The 20,175-nt window shown below is 41.1% G+C and overlaps 1 protein-coding gene across 1 annotated transcript; it reads left to right on the plus strand.

Moving 5' to 3' along the window:
• Nucleotides 1-346: 346 nt before the first annotated feature.
• Nucleotides 347-13,945, plus strand: ankrd46b (ankyrin repeat domain 46b). Its single transcript, XM_036146296.1, has 4 exons — nucleotides 347-484; nucleotides 4,384-4,726; nucleotides 9,697-9,855; nucleotides 12,852-13,945. The coding sequence occupies exons 2-4, from the start codon at nucleotides 4,416-4,418 to the stop codon at nucleotides 13,066-13,068; spliced, it is 687 nt and encodes a 228-aa protein (XP_036002189.1). The 5' UTR covers nucleotides 347-484; nucleotides 4,384-4,415; the 3' UTR covers nucleotides 13,069-13,945.
• Nucleotides 13,946-20,175: the final 6,230 nt, after the last annotated feature.

Consider the following 20,175-nt stretch of genomic DNA (forward strand, 5'->3'; position numbering starts at 1 on the left):
TAGAGTAAATCTGCTGTTTGTTCTTGTTTATTTGTTTCAGGCACACAAGTATATAATAAATGACAGTATATGTCCATGTAACATACATTAAAACAGTCTGAAAAGGGTGTGTTGGCAGAAGCAATAAGCTTACAAAGCCCACCCCCCAAAACCAATTTACATCGGACTAGAAAGAAAAAGAAAAAAGATGGCTACCTTACATACCCAGATATGATTTTGGGGAAAATAATTATTCAACAATATTAAAATTTTGGGGGGAAAATTAATATAAATTATAAATAAATTATTATCATACCTCGTTGTATGAACGCGCAGTTTTACAGGAGGTCGCTCTCCGGGACGGTAGATGGCGACATTTGGCCGTCAACATCCGGCTGAGCTTAGCAGCAGCGAGCATAACAACAGCATAACAACAGTTCTGCAGCATTAGCTTGAGGAGAAGCGGCGTAAAGTTTTTCCTACTAATCTGGAAACCTATTAACAGGTGAGTGGCTGGGCTGGCAGCCAGCAACGAGTCTAAATCTGCATTGTTTCAGGTCTGTGTCTGTAAACGTAGAAAGTGGCGTTTTACTGTTTATTTGATAGAATCGTTAGGCCATCTTGGAGCTCCGCTAGCTAGATGTTTTCAGCAGCTGGCTGGCCTCCTCCACTTATGGTCACTTTGGGGCATCGGTGCGAAACATTACAAGAACAAAAACTATGACAGAAGTAACGATAATGCCAAAGTTAAGTTTATTCAGGCCTTGTTAGTCTTTTTTGCTAAACAGTTAGCTTCACACGGCTAGGCTAACTGCACTCTGAGCAAAAATATTGCAATGACACAGTGTTGCACTTATCAAACTGCGTTTGTGTCATATTTATGGCATTCCAGAACAACATGAAATCTAGAAATATAATCCGTATATTGGAGATGGCTTAAACAAGCACAATAAACTGTGCATTCAGTCCCCAAATAATCTATCTATCTATCTATCTATCTATATATATATATATATATATATATATATATATATATATATATATATATATATATATATATATATATATATATCATCTGGGTTTCAATCCCTTCATGCAGGTAACTGACCAATAATTTTGCATGAGTTCATAAGAAAATCCCTCACAAGCATGAATAATCTCTAGATTTACATACTCACCACAGTTGTTGTTAGACAGAGTTGTTATGTAATTTAAATGGCAACTGTTCCTTTTCCGCTGACAGCCACACTATTACCACACCATTGTTGTGTGGTACAAATGCAGCACGAGTAACCGCAAATTATACGGTGGTGTGAAAAAGTATTTGCCCCCTATATATATATATATTTTTTTTTTGCATGTTTGCCACACTTGTGTTGCAGAACATCCCATTAAAATATTAGTCAAAGAGAACACAAACACAAGATGCAGTTTTTATTATTAAGGGAGAAAAAACTCAGAACGTACTTGTCTCTGTGTGATAAAAGTGATTGCCCCCTAAACCTGATAGCAGGTTGGACCTCAGCAGCAACAACTGCAGTCGAGCATTTGGGATTATTTCCCATGAGTCTTTTCCAGCGCTGTGGAGGAATGTTGGCCCCACTTGTCTTTGCAGAATTGTTGTAATTTAACCACATCGGAGGATTTCCAGCATGAACGGCCTTTCTAAGATCATGCCATCAGGACTTTGACTAGGCCACCCCAAAGTCTTGATTTGTTTTCTTCAGGCATTTAGAGGGGGACTTGCTGGTGTGTTTTAGATCATGGTCCTGCTGCAGAACCCAATTTAGTTTTAGCCTGAGGTCCCAGACAGATGGCCAGACTTTCTCCTTCAGGATGTTTTGGTAGACAGCAGCATTCATGGCTCCATTTATTACAGCAAGTCTTCTTGGTCCTGCAGCAGCAGAGCAGCCCCAGATCATCACACGACCACCACCATGTCTTACTGTTGCTATGATGTTCTGTTTTTTTAAATGCGGTGTTACTTTTTTGCCATATGTAACAGGACACTCCTTCGGAAAAGTTCAACTTTAGTGTCGTGGGTCCACAGAATATTTTCCCCAAAAAGTCTCTGGGATCATCCAGATCATCCAAAAATTGAAACGAGCCTCAATGTTCTTTTTGCTCAGCTGGGGTTCTCTTCTTGGACCTCTACTATGCAGCCCATATTTGTCCTGTCTCTCTTTTTTCTTACGGTGGAATAGGGCTGAACGATAATTGAATAACAATACATATCGATCGATAGACGTGTGGTTCAATAGAAAAAAAGAAGGTTCAATACAAACTTCAATAGAAGAACCGTTTTCCTTTTTGCTTTGTAGCCTATCATGTGGTTTAATATTAAGCCATTACAACCAATCACAAACGCAGACCCAGGAAAGCTCCTCCACCAAGCTTCAAAGAGTTATTTTTTTCTATTTTTAAGACCTAGTTTTGGTAAAATGTTGGTTGAATATAGAGTTGTGTTTGAATTCAGAGTTCTTTATTTAAAAATAGGCCATTAAGCAACAGCATAAAATGGCCAGTACTGCACTTAAAAATGTTTGGAATTTGTTGATAATGATTGATATCGATCAATATTTCCATTTTATCAATATGCTTTTTTTTTCTATATCGTCCAGCCCTATGGTGGAAGCATTACCTCTGACCTTAACTGAGGCATGTGAGGCCTGCAGTGCTATGGATGTTGTTGTGGGGTCTCTTGGATGAGTCGTCGCTGCGCTCTTGGGGTCGTTTTGGTCGGGCCGGCCGCTCCTGGGAAGGTTTCCCACTGTTTCATGTTTTCACCCTTTGTGGATAGCAGCTCTCGCTGTGATTCGCTGGAGTCCCAAAGCTTCAGAAATGGCGTTGGAGCCCTTTTCAGACCGATGGGTCTCAATTACTTTCTTTTTCATTTCTTCCTGACTTCCTTTGGATCTCGGCAGGACGTCTGGCTTCTCTGAGGACCTCTTGTTGTACTTCACCTCGTCAGGCAGGTCCTACTGAAGTGATTAGTTGACTGGGAACAGGTGTGGCAGTAATCAGGCCTGGCTGTGGCCAGGTGTGATGAACCACAGTTATGTTTCACTGGGGGGGACGTTTTCACTAAGGGCCGTGTAGGTCTGGATTATTCCCTTGATAATAAAACCTTCATTTAAAACTGCATTTAGTGTTTACTTGTGTTCTCCGATATTTAAATTTGATGTGCTGAAACACTTAAGTGTGACAAACCTGCAAAAAAATAAAGAGCAGGGGGGGGGAAAGTTTTTTTCACACCACTGTGTTTATACGTTTAGGGATGACGGGTATTACATGTTCGTGAACTGGAGGCAACAAAGTTATTTCCACTTTTTAAATGGGATAGATGCAGACTAGAAAAGGTTTCTAGGGTTTTCAAGTCAGGGTAAGTATGTAACCTATAACAGTGCAGCGTTACCCGTAGGTTGAGAATTTATTTGTGGTGGTGGGCAGTGAGCAGTGGCTTTGAACGGTAGCGTGGTGCCTCATGAGCAGGTTCAGAATCAATTAGTCAAGGGATTATGAACACTTTTCATTACAGAAATCCTCAATATCGACAAATTAGAAATAATGTAGTTATTTACATTTTTAACAAATGATTATGAGCATGAACAGCAATTCTTTATGATGAAATGATCTTCAGATATTCAGTTGTAAAATTATTTGCAAAGTTGACAGTGTCTGTCTGAGCAATTCATCTTTCGTTGCTTTAAAAAAAAAAAGTCCTGCATGTATGGAAAGGCCATTATTGCAGTTCTCAAGCAGGCAGCCAAGTTTTTATTTTTTATTTTATTTTTTTGCAGGTCAGTTTTTCTCTCAGGAATGATTATTGCAGCTGCAGTTGACTTAGGCGAGCCGAGTTCACACGAAATAAAAATATGTCGTCATGGAATCCTGGTTTCCAGTGAAATCCTACCATTTCAAAGCTAGATCCTGTTCAGAAACACTTTTTGGTGTACTGGGTAAAATGGTCCTTCAATCCTGAAATTAAGTCAATACATTATGGATTCACAAAAAGGAGGTTAAAGAAATCATCTTCTGTGGGAGCTGACAGTCTGTAAAAACTCTAACCGATCCAGGCCCCTCCGTCCGAAGGACCTGTGTTTGATTAGGGCTGTGTTTAAAAAAGATTGATTCTCCAATGATGAATTTATTCTCATATTAATTCCTACTAAAGAACAATTCATATAACCAAAGATCGATTAAAAAAAAAAAAAAAGAAAACATTCCACTGTGAACTTAAATCGTCTAAGTCGTTTAAAATCTTTTCTATTTTGGAGCCTATCTCAGTCATCTTAAGTGATCCTCCAGGTATCATGTGTCTCTTTTTTACCTATAAATCAGTAAAGTGTATTGTGCAGCTGCACTTGCCGTAACGCCCTTTATGTTTCTGCGCCGCGACCGCAGGTACGCTGGAATTTTCTGACACCCACTCGGACATGTCCTATGTCTTCATCAATGACTCGTCGCAGACCAGCGTGCCGCTGCTGCAGGCCTGCATCGACGGAGACCTGCCGTTCCCCAAGAGGCTCCTGGAGACGGGCTGCGACCCCAACATCCGGGACAACCGCGGCCGCACCGGCCTCCACCTAGCTGCCGCCCGCGGCAACGTGGAAATATGCCGCCTCCTGCACAAGTTCGGCGCCGATCTGCTGGCGACAGACTACCAAGGGAATACGGCGCTGCATCTGTGCGGCCACGTGGACACTATACAGTTCCTGGTGTCCAACGGGTTAAAGATCGACATCTGGTGAGAATGTTTTTATTAACGCTGCCTATCCTCTCATTTAATAAGTTTGCCCTTTTCTCTCCAAAGGCAGCTTGAAACATTTCCCACTGCAGGGTTCTCGTCAAGATGTTGTTGTGTTTTTTCAGCGTAACAGTGGCTGGCTGGTGGGGATGCCCGCGTAAATGTCCGTTGTCTTCCGCTTATCCGGGGTCGGGTCGCGGGGGTAGCAGCTTCAGTAGGGAGGCCCAGACGTCCCTCTCCCCAGCCACTTGGGCCAGCTCCTCAGGAGGAATCCCAAGGCGTTCCCAGGCCAGCCGGGAGACATAGTCCCTCCAGCGTGTCCTGGGTCTTCCCCTGGGCCTCCTCCCGGTGGGACGTCCCCCGAACACCTCACCAGGGAGGCGTCCAGGAGGCATCCTGACCAGATGCCCGAGCCACCTCAACTGGCTCCTCTCGACGTGGAGGAGCAGCGGCTCTACTCTGAGTCCTCCCCGGATGACTGAGCTCCTCACCCTATCTCTAAGGGAGAGCCCAGACACACTACGGAGAAAACTAATTTCAGCCGCTTGTATCCGGGATCTCGTTCTTTCGGTCACGACCCAAAGCTCGTGACGATAGATGAGGGTAGGAACGTAGATCGACCGGTAAATCGAGAGCTTCGCCTTTTGGCTCAGCTCTCTCTTCACCACAACGGATCGGTACAGCGCCCGCTTCACAGCAGACGCTGCACCAATCCGCCTGTCGATCTCCCGCTCCATCTTCCCCTCATTCGTGAACAAGACCCCAAGATACTTGAACTCCTCCACTAGGGGCAGGACATCCTCCCCAACCCGGAGAAGGCACTCTACCCTTTTCCGGTTCAAGACCATGGTCTCGGATTTGGAGGCACTGATTTTCATCCCGGCCGCTTCGCACTCGGCTGCGAACCGCTCCAGTGAGAGCTGTAGATCATGCCCTGATAAAGCCAATAGGACCACGTCATCCGCGAATAGCGGAGACGAAATCCTAAGGCCACCAAAACAGATCCCCTCAACACCTTGGCTGCGCCTAGAAATTCTGTCCATAAAAGTTATGAACAGAATCGGTGACAAAGGGCAGCCTTGGCGGAGTCCAACTCTCACCGGAAACGAGTCCGACTTACTGCCGGCAATGCGGACCAGACTCTGACACCGGTCGTACAGAGACCTGACAGCCCTTATTAAAGGGTCCGGTACTCCATACTCCCGGAGTACCCCCCACAGGATCCCCCGGGGGACACGGTCGAATGCCTTCTCCAGCCCGCGTAAATGATAAATGGTAAATGGACTGAACTTATATGGCGCTTTTCCAGTCATGCTGACCACCCAAAGCGCTGTACACTAGAGCCACATTCACCCAGTCGCTCTCACTAACGCACACACATTTATACACCGAGACGCAGCTCGGTTGGCAATTTGGGGGGGTTAAGTGCCTTGCCCAGGGACACACCGACATCTGGCAAGGGGACGCTGGAATGAAACCCACAACCCTCTGATTGCCAGAAGACTACCCAACCCTCAAGCGACAGTTGCATGTGTTCCCTTCCCTGGATGTGTTCCCCATTAGCGGAGCATGCGTAGCACAGCTTGAAGGGGGCTGTGTCCACTGAGCTATATAATACACTGGAGTGCTGATTTTGGCGAAAAACTGAAGTCACTGGCCGCCATCTTGCTACTCCCTACTCTCACAGAATCCCATAGGATTTGCTTGCAACAACAAGCAGTTTTCTGGCTGTGTGAAAACGTTTCACAGGTAATTCTACAGTCAGTGGATGTACTAACACTATCAACTACTAGGAAATTAGGTGCTGAAATATTTTACATGTTATTCATATTAAATATATATATATATGTATATATAAGTATGTGTATATGTATATATGTATATATATATATATATGTATACACATATGTAAATATATGTTTTTGTATATTGTTATTTATATATTTATAAATGTTAAACATATATATTTAAATGAATAAAATGCAAAATATTTCAGCACGACTTTCTCAGTACTTGATATTTTTAGAGCATAACATAAAAGTATATGACATTTGACATTTTAAAAGTCTTAAGCCCCCCCTTAACATGAAAACATCATCGTTATTCGATGCTGTAACGCACATATTCCCTAGTTACTGGGGGGAAATAGGGAGTACCAATATGGCGGCTGGTGGCTTCAAAGCGACTCGTTCAAACAGACGGTGATTAGCACTCCAGTGTATTTTATAGCTCAGTGGTCACTACCCGATCCGTACCGGTAGCACGATCCATACCATCAGCTCATTTGCGCAAGCGCAAACAGAATAACTTCCGGGTCGCCAAAAACATAATGTAATTACGGTATTGAAAATACTTATTTCTATACTTAAATTATTAAAAAATGCTAAACTATACCGTAAATAAAATATTGAAGACTTTTCTGAAAGAAATTGATACGTTTTACATTCTCTCCATTGTATTGCTTGACGTCATCATCGGATATGCTCCATCATCCAGTCCGGGAAGTTATCATTGCGTAACGTTTATCTGTATTGTCTGAATGCACTCTGTTAGTTTCATTGCTTGTTCAAACAGGACTGGAAAATAATATTTAATCCTTAACTATACGGTGAATTTCGTTATACAAACATTCTTGTTCTAAACATTTATTTTATTAGAAAGTTAAAATTATCGATTGAGAATTTAGCGCCCTCTGGTGTACACATAATAAACTAGAGAAGACCTCGTGATTATAGTAGCTGTATTGTTTTTTTTTTTGGTTTTTTTTACAAAAACGAACAGTGAATAGAACAAAGAACACACACAAAGCGAAGGCATACCTTATTAAAATACATTTATTAAGCACAAAATACATACATATTCAAATCAAATAAATGATTAAAAAAAAAACTTCAAACTTAAAAAAAAATTCAAAATCAAATACGTTTCTGTACTCCTATATGTGTTTATAGCTGGGGGTTTATGTACTTTAAGAAATAGTTTATATATTTTTATTTCCCTAACTACAACTGGGAAACATTTTTGCTATTAAAAAAAACAAAAAACAATGTATTTTTTTATTTATTTCTGTTGTTTATTTTTCAGAATATGTATTATTGCCGCAAATACAAAGATATCCAAAAAGAAAACCCCTGCCTCGAAAAAATACAAAAGAATAAAAAAGTAAGAAAAACGAAATATTTCCCACCGGAAGTTATTCTGTTCGCGCAGGCGCAAATGAGCTGATGGTACGGATCGTGCTACCGGTACTGATCGGGTAGTGACAGGCTGTTCGCCAGGCTAATAAAAGCTAGCGCTAGCTAATGTGGTTCGGGTGGTTTATAGCTGCGCTGATGCACGTTCAAGAGCTTTACTGACTTTTCTTTGTCGCTCTCAATCATCCGTGTTGCACTGTTCTGAGTCGTGCTGACCGGTACGCTTATAAAAAATGTGCGTACTGGTCTAATTTCAGCGTAACTTTGACAACTTTTTAATGGTCCATTTTGTTGAAATGCGCTGGTGAGAACCCTGCACCGTATTTGCAAACTCAGGGTTTCCTGCAGCGCTATGTTGGCGTGGCAGTCGCCTCGCCAACATTCCAAAAAAACAACAACAACAAAAAAAAAACTAACTCGATATGCTTGCATGTTTATTTGACGTTAACACGCGTTTTTTTGTTGTTGCTTTCGCGCGTGCATATAGTGAATGGCAGGGGAAAAACACATGGATACATCGGAACATCTTTTTCTATTTTTAAAGTGCAGAATGTTTAACATTTGGATGCTGTATTTTATGACATACCAAAATTACTCTATTTTACAAGTGTGTTTATTTACTTGGTGCGCTGTGACATTTGGTTGGGAAAAATAACAACAAAATTCCACAAATCCAGCCGTAAGCAATTAGTGAAGATCAGACTAACCCTAAACACAGTTACATGAGCTATTTTTATGTTTAGCTCTGTTACCGGCTGCTATCCATACCTGCCCTGTTCTGTTATCCCTCTGCAATCTGAAACAAAAACAGCTCAGTTCGTCTTCAAATATCTCCCAAAGAACTGGGAAAGCATTATGTAAAGATGACAGGGCAATAACCAAATTGTTTCACCCTTTTAGCACATGTGTCTTTTCAACTACCCCCTTTCTACAGCCTCGACATCATCACCTATACTTGTGGTAACTTTTCAAACCCTCCACTGAAGGAGATTATGTCATTGCACCTCATTGGTTGGAGGTTTAAAATAACAATAACACAATAGGAACTGGTTAACACAAGTCTGACTAGAGTGGTTTATAATGAATGAAACAAGCAGCCACACACACCCATACAGGATTTTTACACTATCAACACGCTGGCTAAGTGTGTCTTATTGTTTTCAGATCCAAAGACTGCACAAACAGAAACGGTGCATTTAACGTGTATCTGTGGGTAGATTTAGTTACAGTTTACTGAGTGCATAGATGTGCTGCTGATGTTTTATGTAAATAATCAGTGGCTTGTGAGTCGACGGGTCCTTTAGTGGAAACCTTTTGTGTCACTTTGTGAGCCTGGAAGCGTTTAAGTGTTTAGGGAGTGTGCCAAAAAAAAAAAATCCTGCTAAAATCAACATCAGGCTGAGCTAGAGGCAGGAAACCTGCGGTCAGGATGAGACGCCTGTTAATCACAGAAATTACTGTTTTCTTATCCAGCTGCAAAATACAACAAAGATGACTTATTTTTCTTATTGCTTCTGTTTATTTACCTTCAGTTAATTTTCTCAGTTAAAATTAATCCTCTATTACTGCTGACCTTAATTTGTGAGATGACAGTACAGACTGATAAAACTAAGATTAAATGACAAAGGCCACGTTTTTTCTGGGTGAGGACGGTCCAGATTGTAAAGTGTGTGCCTGATGCTAAGAGGATCCTTTTTTAGTTTCTCCTTGTTTCACAGTTCCATCATTGTTATTAGTCGTAGTAGTATTAGTGCTCATTGTTGCTCTGCATTACAGTAACCACAATGGGTCAACTCCTCTGGTTCTGGCAAAAAGACGGGGCGTCAACAAGGACGCCATTCGCCTTCTGGAGGGTCTGGAGGAGCAGGAAGTGAAAGGCTTCAACAGAGGAGCCCACTCCAAGCTGGAGACCATGCAGATGGCCGACAGTGAGAGGTGAGCATGCAAGGAGTGCACCGGAAAACCAGCTGGGTGCCTTTAGGCTCAACTGGTGGCGCAGACAGAATTTCTTTATTTGTTGTTATAACATGTAACAAGTTTCTGAACTATTTTGGTCCAGCATGGATGGAAATATTTGGTGATATAAAGTGGGAACACTAACGACATGGTTGTGTAAAACTCCAGAGAGTTAGCGGGGATTATCATGTCGTCTTCTGGTGATAATCCCTTGGAGGTTTACTTTTCCAGAGCTCAAATAGAAAATCTAGGCTCATTAGCTTTATGTAGACATCATAGTCAGAATAAAACACCACATGTAAACACGCCAATGAGAATATTATGATCAGATTAAGCTCAGTCAGAATGAAATGGTATTTTAAATGAGACCTTGGGGGGGGGGGGGGGGGGGGGGGGGGTGGGGGATTTCCCACTGACCCGGTAACTTACCTGTCAGTTACCTGATGATACAGATACTTTTTATTAAAGAGGGACAGCTGTCATTTTATACAGAAAAACCAACATGGATCTGGCTCTGACCAAATTGATTTTACAGTGAAACTAAAGATCTGGTTATTCAACAGCAGCCGTGTCCAATTTCTGTCTTTCTGCTCATTTAGCCTAATCATTTCTTCAGTGATTAACCGCAGCAGCAGGGTTGATGGTTACTGGTTCCTACTTTTTTCTGCTCTAATATTCAGTGTAAATCAGGCTGCACCATAACCTGTGTAATCAGCCACATTAGCCTCCATTGTCTTTACAGCTAAACAAGGAGTAATAGAGGCAGCTGCGCTGGTTTGTTTTGTTACTTGACTGAAATTTTCCCGCATTGACTTTACTGCAACAGGAGGGTTGTGTGGCAATGAGTTCTTCAGAGATACGGATATGCCTAATCTATAGGAACTGATCCATCCACATCTGCTCAAACTGACAGTCCCGTCTCCTCTGCAGATGCACACACACACCAGTTAACACCACAATATTTTTTCCAAGTGCATTCTGGGTCACCAACCGCTTTATTAAAGGGCCCGGTCATTTGCCCTAAGTGGCAGGACTTATTCCGCTAGTTACTGTATTACTGTAAGGGTAAAAAAAATTGTTGGTAAACTTCCTATCCCCCGTCCTCCTCTGTGACCAATGAGCTAACAGCATATTCGCTCTCGAGCATAAAGAATATTTTGAACCCATTACGAAAATGGCAACTAGTACGAAAAAGAATAAAGTTGACAATGAGGGCCGCCGTTTCAAGGACAAGTGGAAATCTGAGTACTTTTTCACTGAGAATCGAAACAACTGTGTCTGCCTAATTTGCCAAGAGACTGTGGCTGTTTTCAAAGAATTTAATATCAAGAGGCACTACCAGACGAAACATGTTAACTACGGCAAATTAACCGTGAATGAACGCACCGAACAACTGAAGCAACTGGAAACCGCTTTGACAGCACAGCAGAGTATTTTCACAAAGAGGCTGTGAATCAAACGAAAATTCTACAAAGGCGAGTTATGAGGCAGCAATGCTTATAGACCAGTTCATTGTTATTGTTTTGATCCCGTTTTTTGTAGGCAAAAGGCGAACACGATGGCGGACGAAAACAAAGAAACTGACGAGTTCTCGACGTATTTTTGTTCTTTTAGATAACGTATCACAAGATCGTTATAAGAGTAAGTTGATGGTTGATGGTATCAGATTGCCAGATCCATAAAGCAAAAGCCTGAAGGGGCGGAGCGAGTCTGTGAAATGCTGGCCAAGTTTCCGTACGGCGACATATACAGCTACCTTATAAACACACCAGGCAGTACAGACGAGAGAGCATGTAAGCATGAAATCACTTGGCGGCTACAACTATTTCATATCGGGACATGTTCAGACATGTTTGTGTAACATACGAAAGCGGAGTCGGACACAGACAGCGCCTCAGCAGAGAAAGACCCGCCACCGGTAGGTTAAAAATAACATTGTTCACAAAGGATTATTTTGGTGTTTTTGTCTTATTAATCCTTTTCACAGACTCATGCCAGAGGGTTTGCATACATTGTACATGTACGTATATTATTACGAAACAAACGTTTACGTCTTAAGTATATATCCTATTTTTTTATTTAGACAATTATTTAAGTAGAACAATGACTAGAGCAGAATTAAGTTGTATTTACCGGAGATGAAGTGTAGACTGCAAATTCTGTCATGGTATGATGGCTCCCACAGTCGATTGGGATTGTGTGCCTGCATCCTTTTCATTGAAATTATTTCATTAGATTATTTCTTTCCTCTTTCTTCATCCTTCGGTAAACGAAAGAAACGTACATCCGACGACTTGGAATGCCTCTGTGTGCAACCGGGAGCACAACAAGTGGCAGCTGTGGCATGAGCCGTGTAGTTTCCATCTCTTAGCGTTAGGTTGTTCCTTGTTCCTATTGTTAGCCTGATTTATCCATTTCAAAGCTCGGTTGGGTGTGCGTTTGGGATCTGTTTCCTGGTAGAACGTTACATTATTTTAACCATCCAGCTGCTTATCTGAGGTCAAAGTGAGGAACCTGAAGTTAGTCCTCCCCCTTCAATACTCCCCAACTTTGTTCAATACACCTATTCCATTAAATGGACCCTCGGCTTGATGCTGCCACCACCCGTATTTTGATTCTTCCAAACATTTCTATCACTGTGACCAAACAGCTCAGTTTTATTTTTTGTTCTGGCAGTCCTGCCAAGAAGAGTGGTCAAACCTCCCAACAGTATTATGCCACAAACTTGTTGGTGGCTACAGAAACCAATAATTAGTGGTTCTATGTGTATATTTGGGTCAGTTTCAATATATTCAAACTTACGTCACCGTGTCTTGATGTAATCTTTGAATTTTGCTGTGTAATGATTTTACTCAGAAATAACAACAATGGCTCAAACTAATCAATAAAAGCCCAATGTTGACCCTCAGAGACAGTGAACTGACAGGAAGTGCATGTGTTGATGACCCACTCTTGAATCTCTCTGTGTGTCTCAGTGCGATGGAGAGTCACTCGTTGCTCAACCCCAACCTGCAGAGCAGCGAGGGTGTCCTGTCCAGCTTCCGCACCACCTGGCAGGAGTTTGTGGAGGACCTGGGCTTTTGGAGGGTCTTCCTGCTGCTGGTGGTCATCGCCCTCCTCTCCCTCGGCATCGCCTACTACGTCAGCGGCGTGCTGCCTTTCTCCAGCAGCCAGCTGGAGTTGGTTCACTGAGGCGGAGAAGAAGAGCCGACGCCGGGGCAGTTCTGCTTTCTGCTCAGTTTGTACCAAATGAGAAATGTTGGATTTTGTTTGCTGCCCAGGCCTGAGCTTAACCTCATCTCACCCTGCCAGCTAAAGAGCAACGATCTAAGAAGAACTAGCTACATTCTCCGCTAATATCTGCGCGTACTAATGTAAAATGTAATCAGTCGACTGTCTGACAAGGATGCAGGAGAACACCTTTCAGTTAGTTTTGGTGTTGTGTAAAATGTTGCATTAAATGGGTGCAGCGATTGAAGCCTGACTCGTCTGGAAAACATCACGCTCCTGTTGTGTTTGATGCACCGACTGTCCAGCAGTCCTTCACTTCCTTGCTCTTCGTTTTTTGTTACAATCTGTATGTTTCAGCGTTTTTTTTTAACAATGTTCTCATCAGTTATTATTTATTATCTATTCAATTCCTTTATACTGAATGTTACTATCCTGCATCTGTTCTCTTTTTTCCTGAAATCTCTTTAAATAACCTTGAATTCTTTACTGTTTTGTTACTGTATTGACTGAAAGCTGATCTACAGCTGTCCTTTAGAAGTGATGTAGGTTGAAATGCTCACAAAAGCACCTTGGCTGTCAGACCTTAGAGAAAAGGGTCCACGTAATGAAGCATGCACTTATGTTGCATTCCACTCTACTCCATTGTAGTGACCATGGCATAGAAGCTGTCTGTATGGTTAGAATTGCTTGTCATTGTCATGCCTTTGTTGTATATTCATTTTATCTGATCATCCTTTGCCAAACTGCTTGTTCTTGATGCATCCCTGTAAATAACCCATTTCAAGTGAATCCTGGTTTTGTGGGAAATAAAGTCAAGAGCAGTTTTAGTGATCAACAACAGTGCATCCTGTGTTATTCCTGTTTTTAGAAATGAAATATTCAGCTGTTACATTGTCTTCCTGCTAAATTGTGCTCTTTAAAGGGGAAGTCCGGTCAACAAGGAAAAATCTGGGGACCATTAGCAATAACTAAAGCTAATACGTTTGTGGTTATTTAATGAACCTATCTTTAATCAATAAGAAAATAAAAACATAAATTATCGTCTGGATCCCTGTGTATGGAGGCCGCCCTTACTGCCCATATTTGGGCCGTCTGACATCACATCCTGTGACGTGGAAAGGCGGAAGCGGCGACAGCATTTCTCCCCGCTTTCCATGCAAAGTCAATAGGAGCCGTTCTACACAGCTGCGATCATCAACAATTATTTTGGATTTCCTGAGGACTTCACCACTGACATTTGCAAGAAATAAACCTGTCCCTTTAATGGTTTGGGTCAGAGCCACAATATGCAGACACAGAGCTTTCCAACGGGCTGTAGACAAATGTAGCTAACATCTGGTATACACTATGTGATTTTTAGCAATCTTCTAATTCTACTCCATGACATATTGTGTGATATGTGGACTTAATAACTTTTGGTACGACGTTGAGTTTGAGGCATGCACAGTGTATGATCACCGTTTACTATCCTCACGACATTCCATAATGAGCAACTTCATCAGGGTCTGACTACCATCCATCTGCAGCACGTCTGGATTAATATAAACAAAATCAACTGTTCATCAGCATGCTTTACGCTTAAATCCTGTTATGCCCGAAAATGTTTGAATATGATTATCATTAATTTTAATTTGGGGTTATAATAATAGGTTATTCTAACTCAAATAGTAGCTATAACAAAAAAAATACTCAGATGGTGGTGATTATAAGGCTCTAAACTTGTAATGACTAAATACCGCTAATGCATTTATTAATTAGCTGTTATGAACTCATTTATGCCGGAACAAGATTATCCGATCACCTTCTGACCGATTAGATTTATCCAGCAAGCTATGAGAACCACAATATAACTGCAATTAGAGTTTAAACCCTTACTCCATATCACCGTCCAATGATTGTGTCTCTGTTTTATTGTCAGATGTTAACACGGAAAGTGGTAACCCTATTTTCTGAAAGACCATGCAACTGTGAATTGAAATGAACACAAACAATTACTATTCCACAAGTTGTTGCTTTTATTGAACCAAAGGCAATTCCCTGTTGCAGTAATTCTCTGATACAACAACCGTGGGAACCCTACGCGCTACTAAACTAAACATGCAAAATATATGTAAAAAATAAAGGTCAAAAATGGAATAAAATAAGAAGTAGCCAATCTTAGTTCACTCAATGGTTTAAACATCAAATTCAAGACGTCGGCATTTAACATAGCAGCATTGACAGACAAAACAGCTTTGAGAATCCCACTGGACGCTTTAATGTTTTCCAAGCCAGTGTTGTAGTACTCGAGTCCGAGACTCGAACTCGAATCCGAGTCATTAGCTAAATTTAGAGACTCGTGACTTGACTTGGACTTGAGCACTGATGACTCGAACTTGGACTCGGACTCCTACATTCAGATCATTCTGACTCGGAAATTAAGAAAAAGACTCGACTTTTTTTATATCATTAGGCTATAATTTTAATATGTCATTAGAATATTATTTGGTGTATGATTTTAATATCTAAATTATTAGTGCAATGGAATATTACTGCTTCATGTCATACATCACACGTCACGGCATGTTCCTACAACGAACGTTAATTTTCACTGCGGCATGCCTGGAGGAGAGATGAGTGCCCCGAAGATTGTCCGTTTCACGTTTAAGGATTTCACCTGCATTGGCAGAAAATGGAGTGCAAAATGCTCCATATGTAACAGAACAATTGAGGAGACATTGGGGACTATCTCAAATTTCAATCGACATCTGTCTGTCAAGACTGCATCCAGAAAAGTAAGTGACATGCTACGTTAAGTTAACGTTAACTGCTATGATGGTTGGCTAGCTAATGCCGCCACCTACAGTAGAGAGTTTGCCCATTAATAGAATTTTACTAGTGCCTGCTGATGTCTACAGTATGTGCATAGTATGGTAGATTCATAATATTACAGTGTTATAGCCTTATAGCATATTCGACTTGATCAATAAGGACTTGACTTGGATCAATAGTGACTCGACTCGGACTTGACTCAGATTTTTTTTTTAATGACTTGGACTTGACTCGGACTTGAACACTGGAGACTGGAACCTGGACTCGGACTCGAGGCATAGTGACTTGACTACAACACTGCAACAAGCTAGTTCAGCTTAGCTAGCTACAGTTTAGCTATGCTACACCCTTCCAAGATAGTAACTATGACGACACGTGACCCTTATGCATCACCTTGCGTGATACGTAAGGGGAGGTCTTAATAACGTAACCACGCTTACGGTTATGTGGGGTGGTACCTCACTCAGAGAGGGAGCGGCCTTGCTGAGGGGTTTAAAGAAAGACCGCGAACTGAGGTTTAACAAATAGATTTAACTGATAAGAGAACAGGGAAAGAGAGGAACGGAGAAAGGAATTGAAGAAGATGGAAAAAATCGACCCGCGGCAGAGTCACTTATAAAGCAAAAACCAGCACAGCCAAAATCACTTACAAAAGCATGCACATACAACAGAAAATGTTCAACAGTTAAAACAAACTGCGTCTTGGAGTGAACAAGAATTAAACTAAATTCCTACTTTTGCCCAGGCACACCTAAATCACCTTACGGGTGAAAAGAGAAATAAAAATAAAAGCCCCGTTACTTGTGTTGTCTCATGGGTGTCCCAGCTTCAAATCCGTGGGCGTCCTGGGGTGCTTCGGTGAGCGCAGATCCATCAAGCAGCAAGGAAAAGGGGGGGGGGATCCCCAAAGTCTCTCTCTAGGCTGTTGGGACGCTTTGTTCAGCCAAAACTAAAGCGTGGTCCCTTTTACGATCGCCGGGAGACAGGGCCGCTGGAAGCAATTTTGAACAAGGGGGTGCTGTGAAATTTATTAAGACCTATGAGCCTATAGGCCTAATTAAAACACAATAAATAAATAGATTGAGATTCACTACTTTTTTGTCATATACACTTGAGTGCACGCAACCAAGGGTCTAATGGAGACGTCATCCAAAGCAGCCAACTTGTATTGACTTGTATTGTGCAACTCTGATCTTTCATGTTCGTTAAATTTTTCAGTGGCTTTATGCCAATTTGAAAAGCTGGCATTTGAAGCTGAATGTTGGCTGGAAGGGGTTGTTTAACCCAATCACGCTGGGTTTTTGTTTCAGGTGCATTGGCTGGGCCTGCAGGTGCACCCACAGACATGATATAAAGAGTAGACCCCATATCGGCTGCTTTCGCCTATGGGCGCTAACGAGATTTGTGGGCGCCATCTTCGGGAGGTCAACAGCTCTGCTCAGTGTAATAGGAGGCGCAGAATGAATTTGAATCAACTATAACTCGCTGAATATTAAACAAATTTTCACTTTTTTTGCTGAAAACTTTAAAACTCTTTAAGACTCTAAAAGAAGTTCTAATTCCGGACAAAAGTTTTGTTTTTACATTTGAAAATGTATACCACTACTACTACTACTACTACTACTACTATTACTACTACTACTACTACTACTACTAATAATAATAATAATAATAATAAAAATAATGATAATGGTGTGGTAATATTTGTTTATTCATTTCTCAATAATTCGTGAGGGCCACATGAAACTGCGTGTCAGGCCTCTTGAAAGTTAAATCGCAGTGAAGTTGTTCTGAAAGGACGGCCTAGTGCACGTGATATATGGCAAGCCATTTGTGTATTTGTCCATAATCCTTGAACTCAACTACAATGTCTTTTAAACATCTGAACATTGTACTACACAAGTTATCTACATTGACTTAAACAGGTTCAAGGTATAGTTGAAAGTATACTATTACTAGTAATGCTTTATTGCCAAGCAAAAGTCCTACTATATACCCAAAATGCTGCACTAGCAGCCAAAAAAGTCCCAACTAGTAAACTTTTTGACACACTAGTTGACAAATGTGGAAGTGCTACAGTGTTCGATTGCATGAACTTCCCAACATGTGAGCTAGTTGTCACAAATTGTGCCCACAAGTTTACTTTGAGTCAAAAATAACTCTGAAAGGCACATCAGTTAGCTAGTTAAAGCTTTTAAAGTCACACCCATCCAGTAGTAACACTAAAAAGCGTTATTTACTACACCTGATGGCAGAGTGTCTCCTTCCCTGGACTGATGCTCTCACTGCTGTCCTGGTTGATTTTAGTGTATTTTATTGAGGTTGTCAGATTGTGGTGTATTAGTCCTGGGATCCTGAGAAACTGTATGAGCTGTTACAGAGAAGCCATCCTGCTTCTCTGCCCAACATGCATTTACATTTTGAGTAGATCAGGGCTCATTGCCACACTTTTTACTCCTGCATGAATCATTACAGCATCTTTCAATGATCAGTATTTTATTACATTTAACAAGTCATTCCATCCTTATTGCAATCATTTGTCACACAGTAATGAACCATCAGCAACACTCTAAAGTTTTAATCAAGCAGGAAAGGATGTCTCAAGCTTTGAGGTTGGTTGTCCCTGTAGGCAGCTACCAGCTGGCTTTCAGCAATAAATACCGACTGATTACTGAGTATGCGCATACGAAATAGAAACATATTTGGAATGCAATTTAGAGATGACAGATTTTATTTCTTTTTTTATTTTAAGCCACCGATGTTAAATTCCTCCAGTGATGCTGGTTATTCTTTTTGCATAAATCATAACAATTATTTTGGCCAGAGATGTGTTTGTGTCATGCTTTGTATTTTAAAGATTGTTTTAAACCAGTGATTGTTTAAATTATTTTATGCATGATAAGTAAAATTAAGGAATTTACATCATGTTACTAATACTGCTGGTCTGCATTAAAGCCAAAACACAACTGATAACAGATCTAATATTTAGTGCTAAACTCGTTAAACACAGTATTGGGATTGGATCACAGAGGTAAGTCATCACAACTGCCACATTTAAAGGTAAATCTTTCTCAGGTTTTCATCAGAACCATCTGTAGAAACTGCCAAGAGCCAAAAACTGCAAAACTAAAATACTTTAATGTATTTCTCAGTGTAATTATTTAATCCAACATTTTCCAAGCAAATATCCACTTTAAATGTGTGTCAATGTTAATAATGAAGACCATTACAACTTTTAGGCCTAAAATGGCTTCAGTAGTGAACTAGTGCATATTTCAGGTTGTAATATCTGACACGTAGGCCAGAAGTAGTGTTACTAGTCAACCAGTGGAACATGCTTTTAGCTATTACTAGTCCACTAGAACAGGTTTTATGGCACAGTAGTAAACTAGTTATTATTTTTTTGGCTGCAGTCATGAGCTGGTGATAACATAAAAGCTTCGACTAGTTACATTTTTAAATTGCACCAGTTCACTGGTAGGTCTGCGCACATCGGTCTCTGTTGTGAGCATCGTTTGTGTCAACTGCTTAGCATGTCGTGGTTTTTCTATTGCCAGCTGGTGCTTTTGTGCTATCAGTGCGACGTTTTGGCTTCCTAGTAGAGCCACTGGTAAGAAATAGAAAATGTACTTTGAGCTAGTACAGACAATGTCAAAGATTAGTGCTTATCCTGAGAGAGAGCACTATGAAAATGTAGCCAAAGCGCTGGTGGAGAAGCATCCGTGTCTGCGCGAACCAGGCTCTGAGAAAGGATGGTACTCATGGTTTCACAGCCTTAAATTTAAGCTTGGAAACTATCGGCAAAAGTTAAGATCAGCAGGATGCCCTGAAGTTATCATAAAAGAAAAACAGGAGGTTCAAGAGGAAAATGTGTCAAAAAGTCCAAGAAGGGTGAGGTAAACTACTGTCCTGATCCACCTGAAGGACAAAATACTAAAAGAATGGAGGAGAAGTGCAAGATAATGGAGACTGAAATGCAGAAGAAAGACCCTGATCATCAGCTGCTAGAGGATCTAATGGTTGCTACATTTTCCAAGCGTAGAAAAGAGATCATTGGAGACGAACCACACATCACAGAGCTAATGTCCCGATGCCCAGCTCTGTTTCAAGAGTAACAGGTGATTACATGATGTATTCATTCCAAGAGATATTATATCCTGTTAGACAGTGTTAACTGTCCTATTGAGAAATCTGTTTTCGTTTTCTATATATTTCCTCAGATTAGGGCAGAATTTAAGAGGATCGTTACCGCAGACC

Source organism: Fundulus heteroclitus, chromosome 14 (assembly GCF_011125445.2).
Source record: "Fundulus heteroclitus isolate FHET01 chromosome 14, MU-UCD_Fhet_4.1, whole genome shotgun sequence".
In the NCBI taxonomy this organism is placed as follows: domain Eukaryota; kingdom Metazoa; phylum Chordata; class Actinopteri; order Cyprinodontiformes; family Fundulidae; genus Fundulus; species Fundulus heteroclitus.

Excerpts from the sequence above, each read along its gene's own strand:
- ankrd46b (XM_036146296.1), top strand. The coding sequence starts at position 4,416 with ATGTCCTATGTCTTCATCAATGACTCGTCGCAGACCAGCGTGCCGCTG. Across the intron at positions 4,727-9,696 it reads GGGTTAAAGATCGACATCTG|TAACCACAATGGGTCAACTC; the intron begins GTGAGAATGTTT and ends TCTGCATTACAG. Across the intron at positions 9,856-12,851 it reads CAGATGGCCGACAGTGAGAG|TGCGATGGAGAGTCACTCGT; the intron begins GTGAGCATGCAA and ends TGTGTGTCTCAG.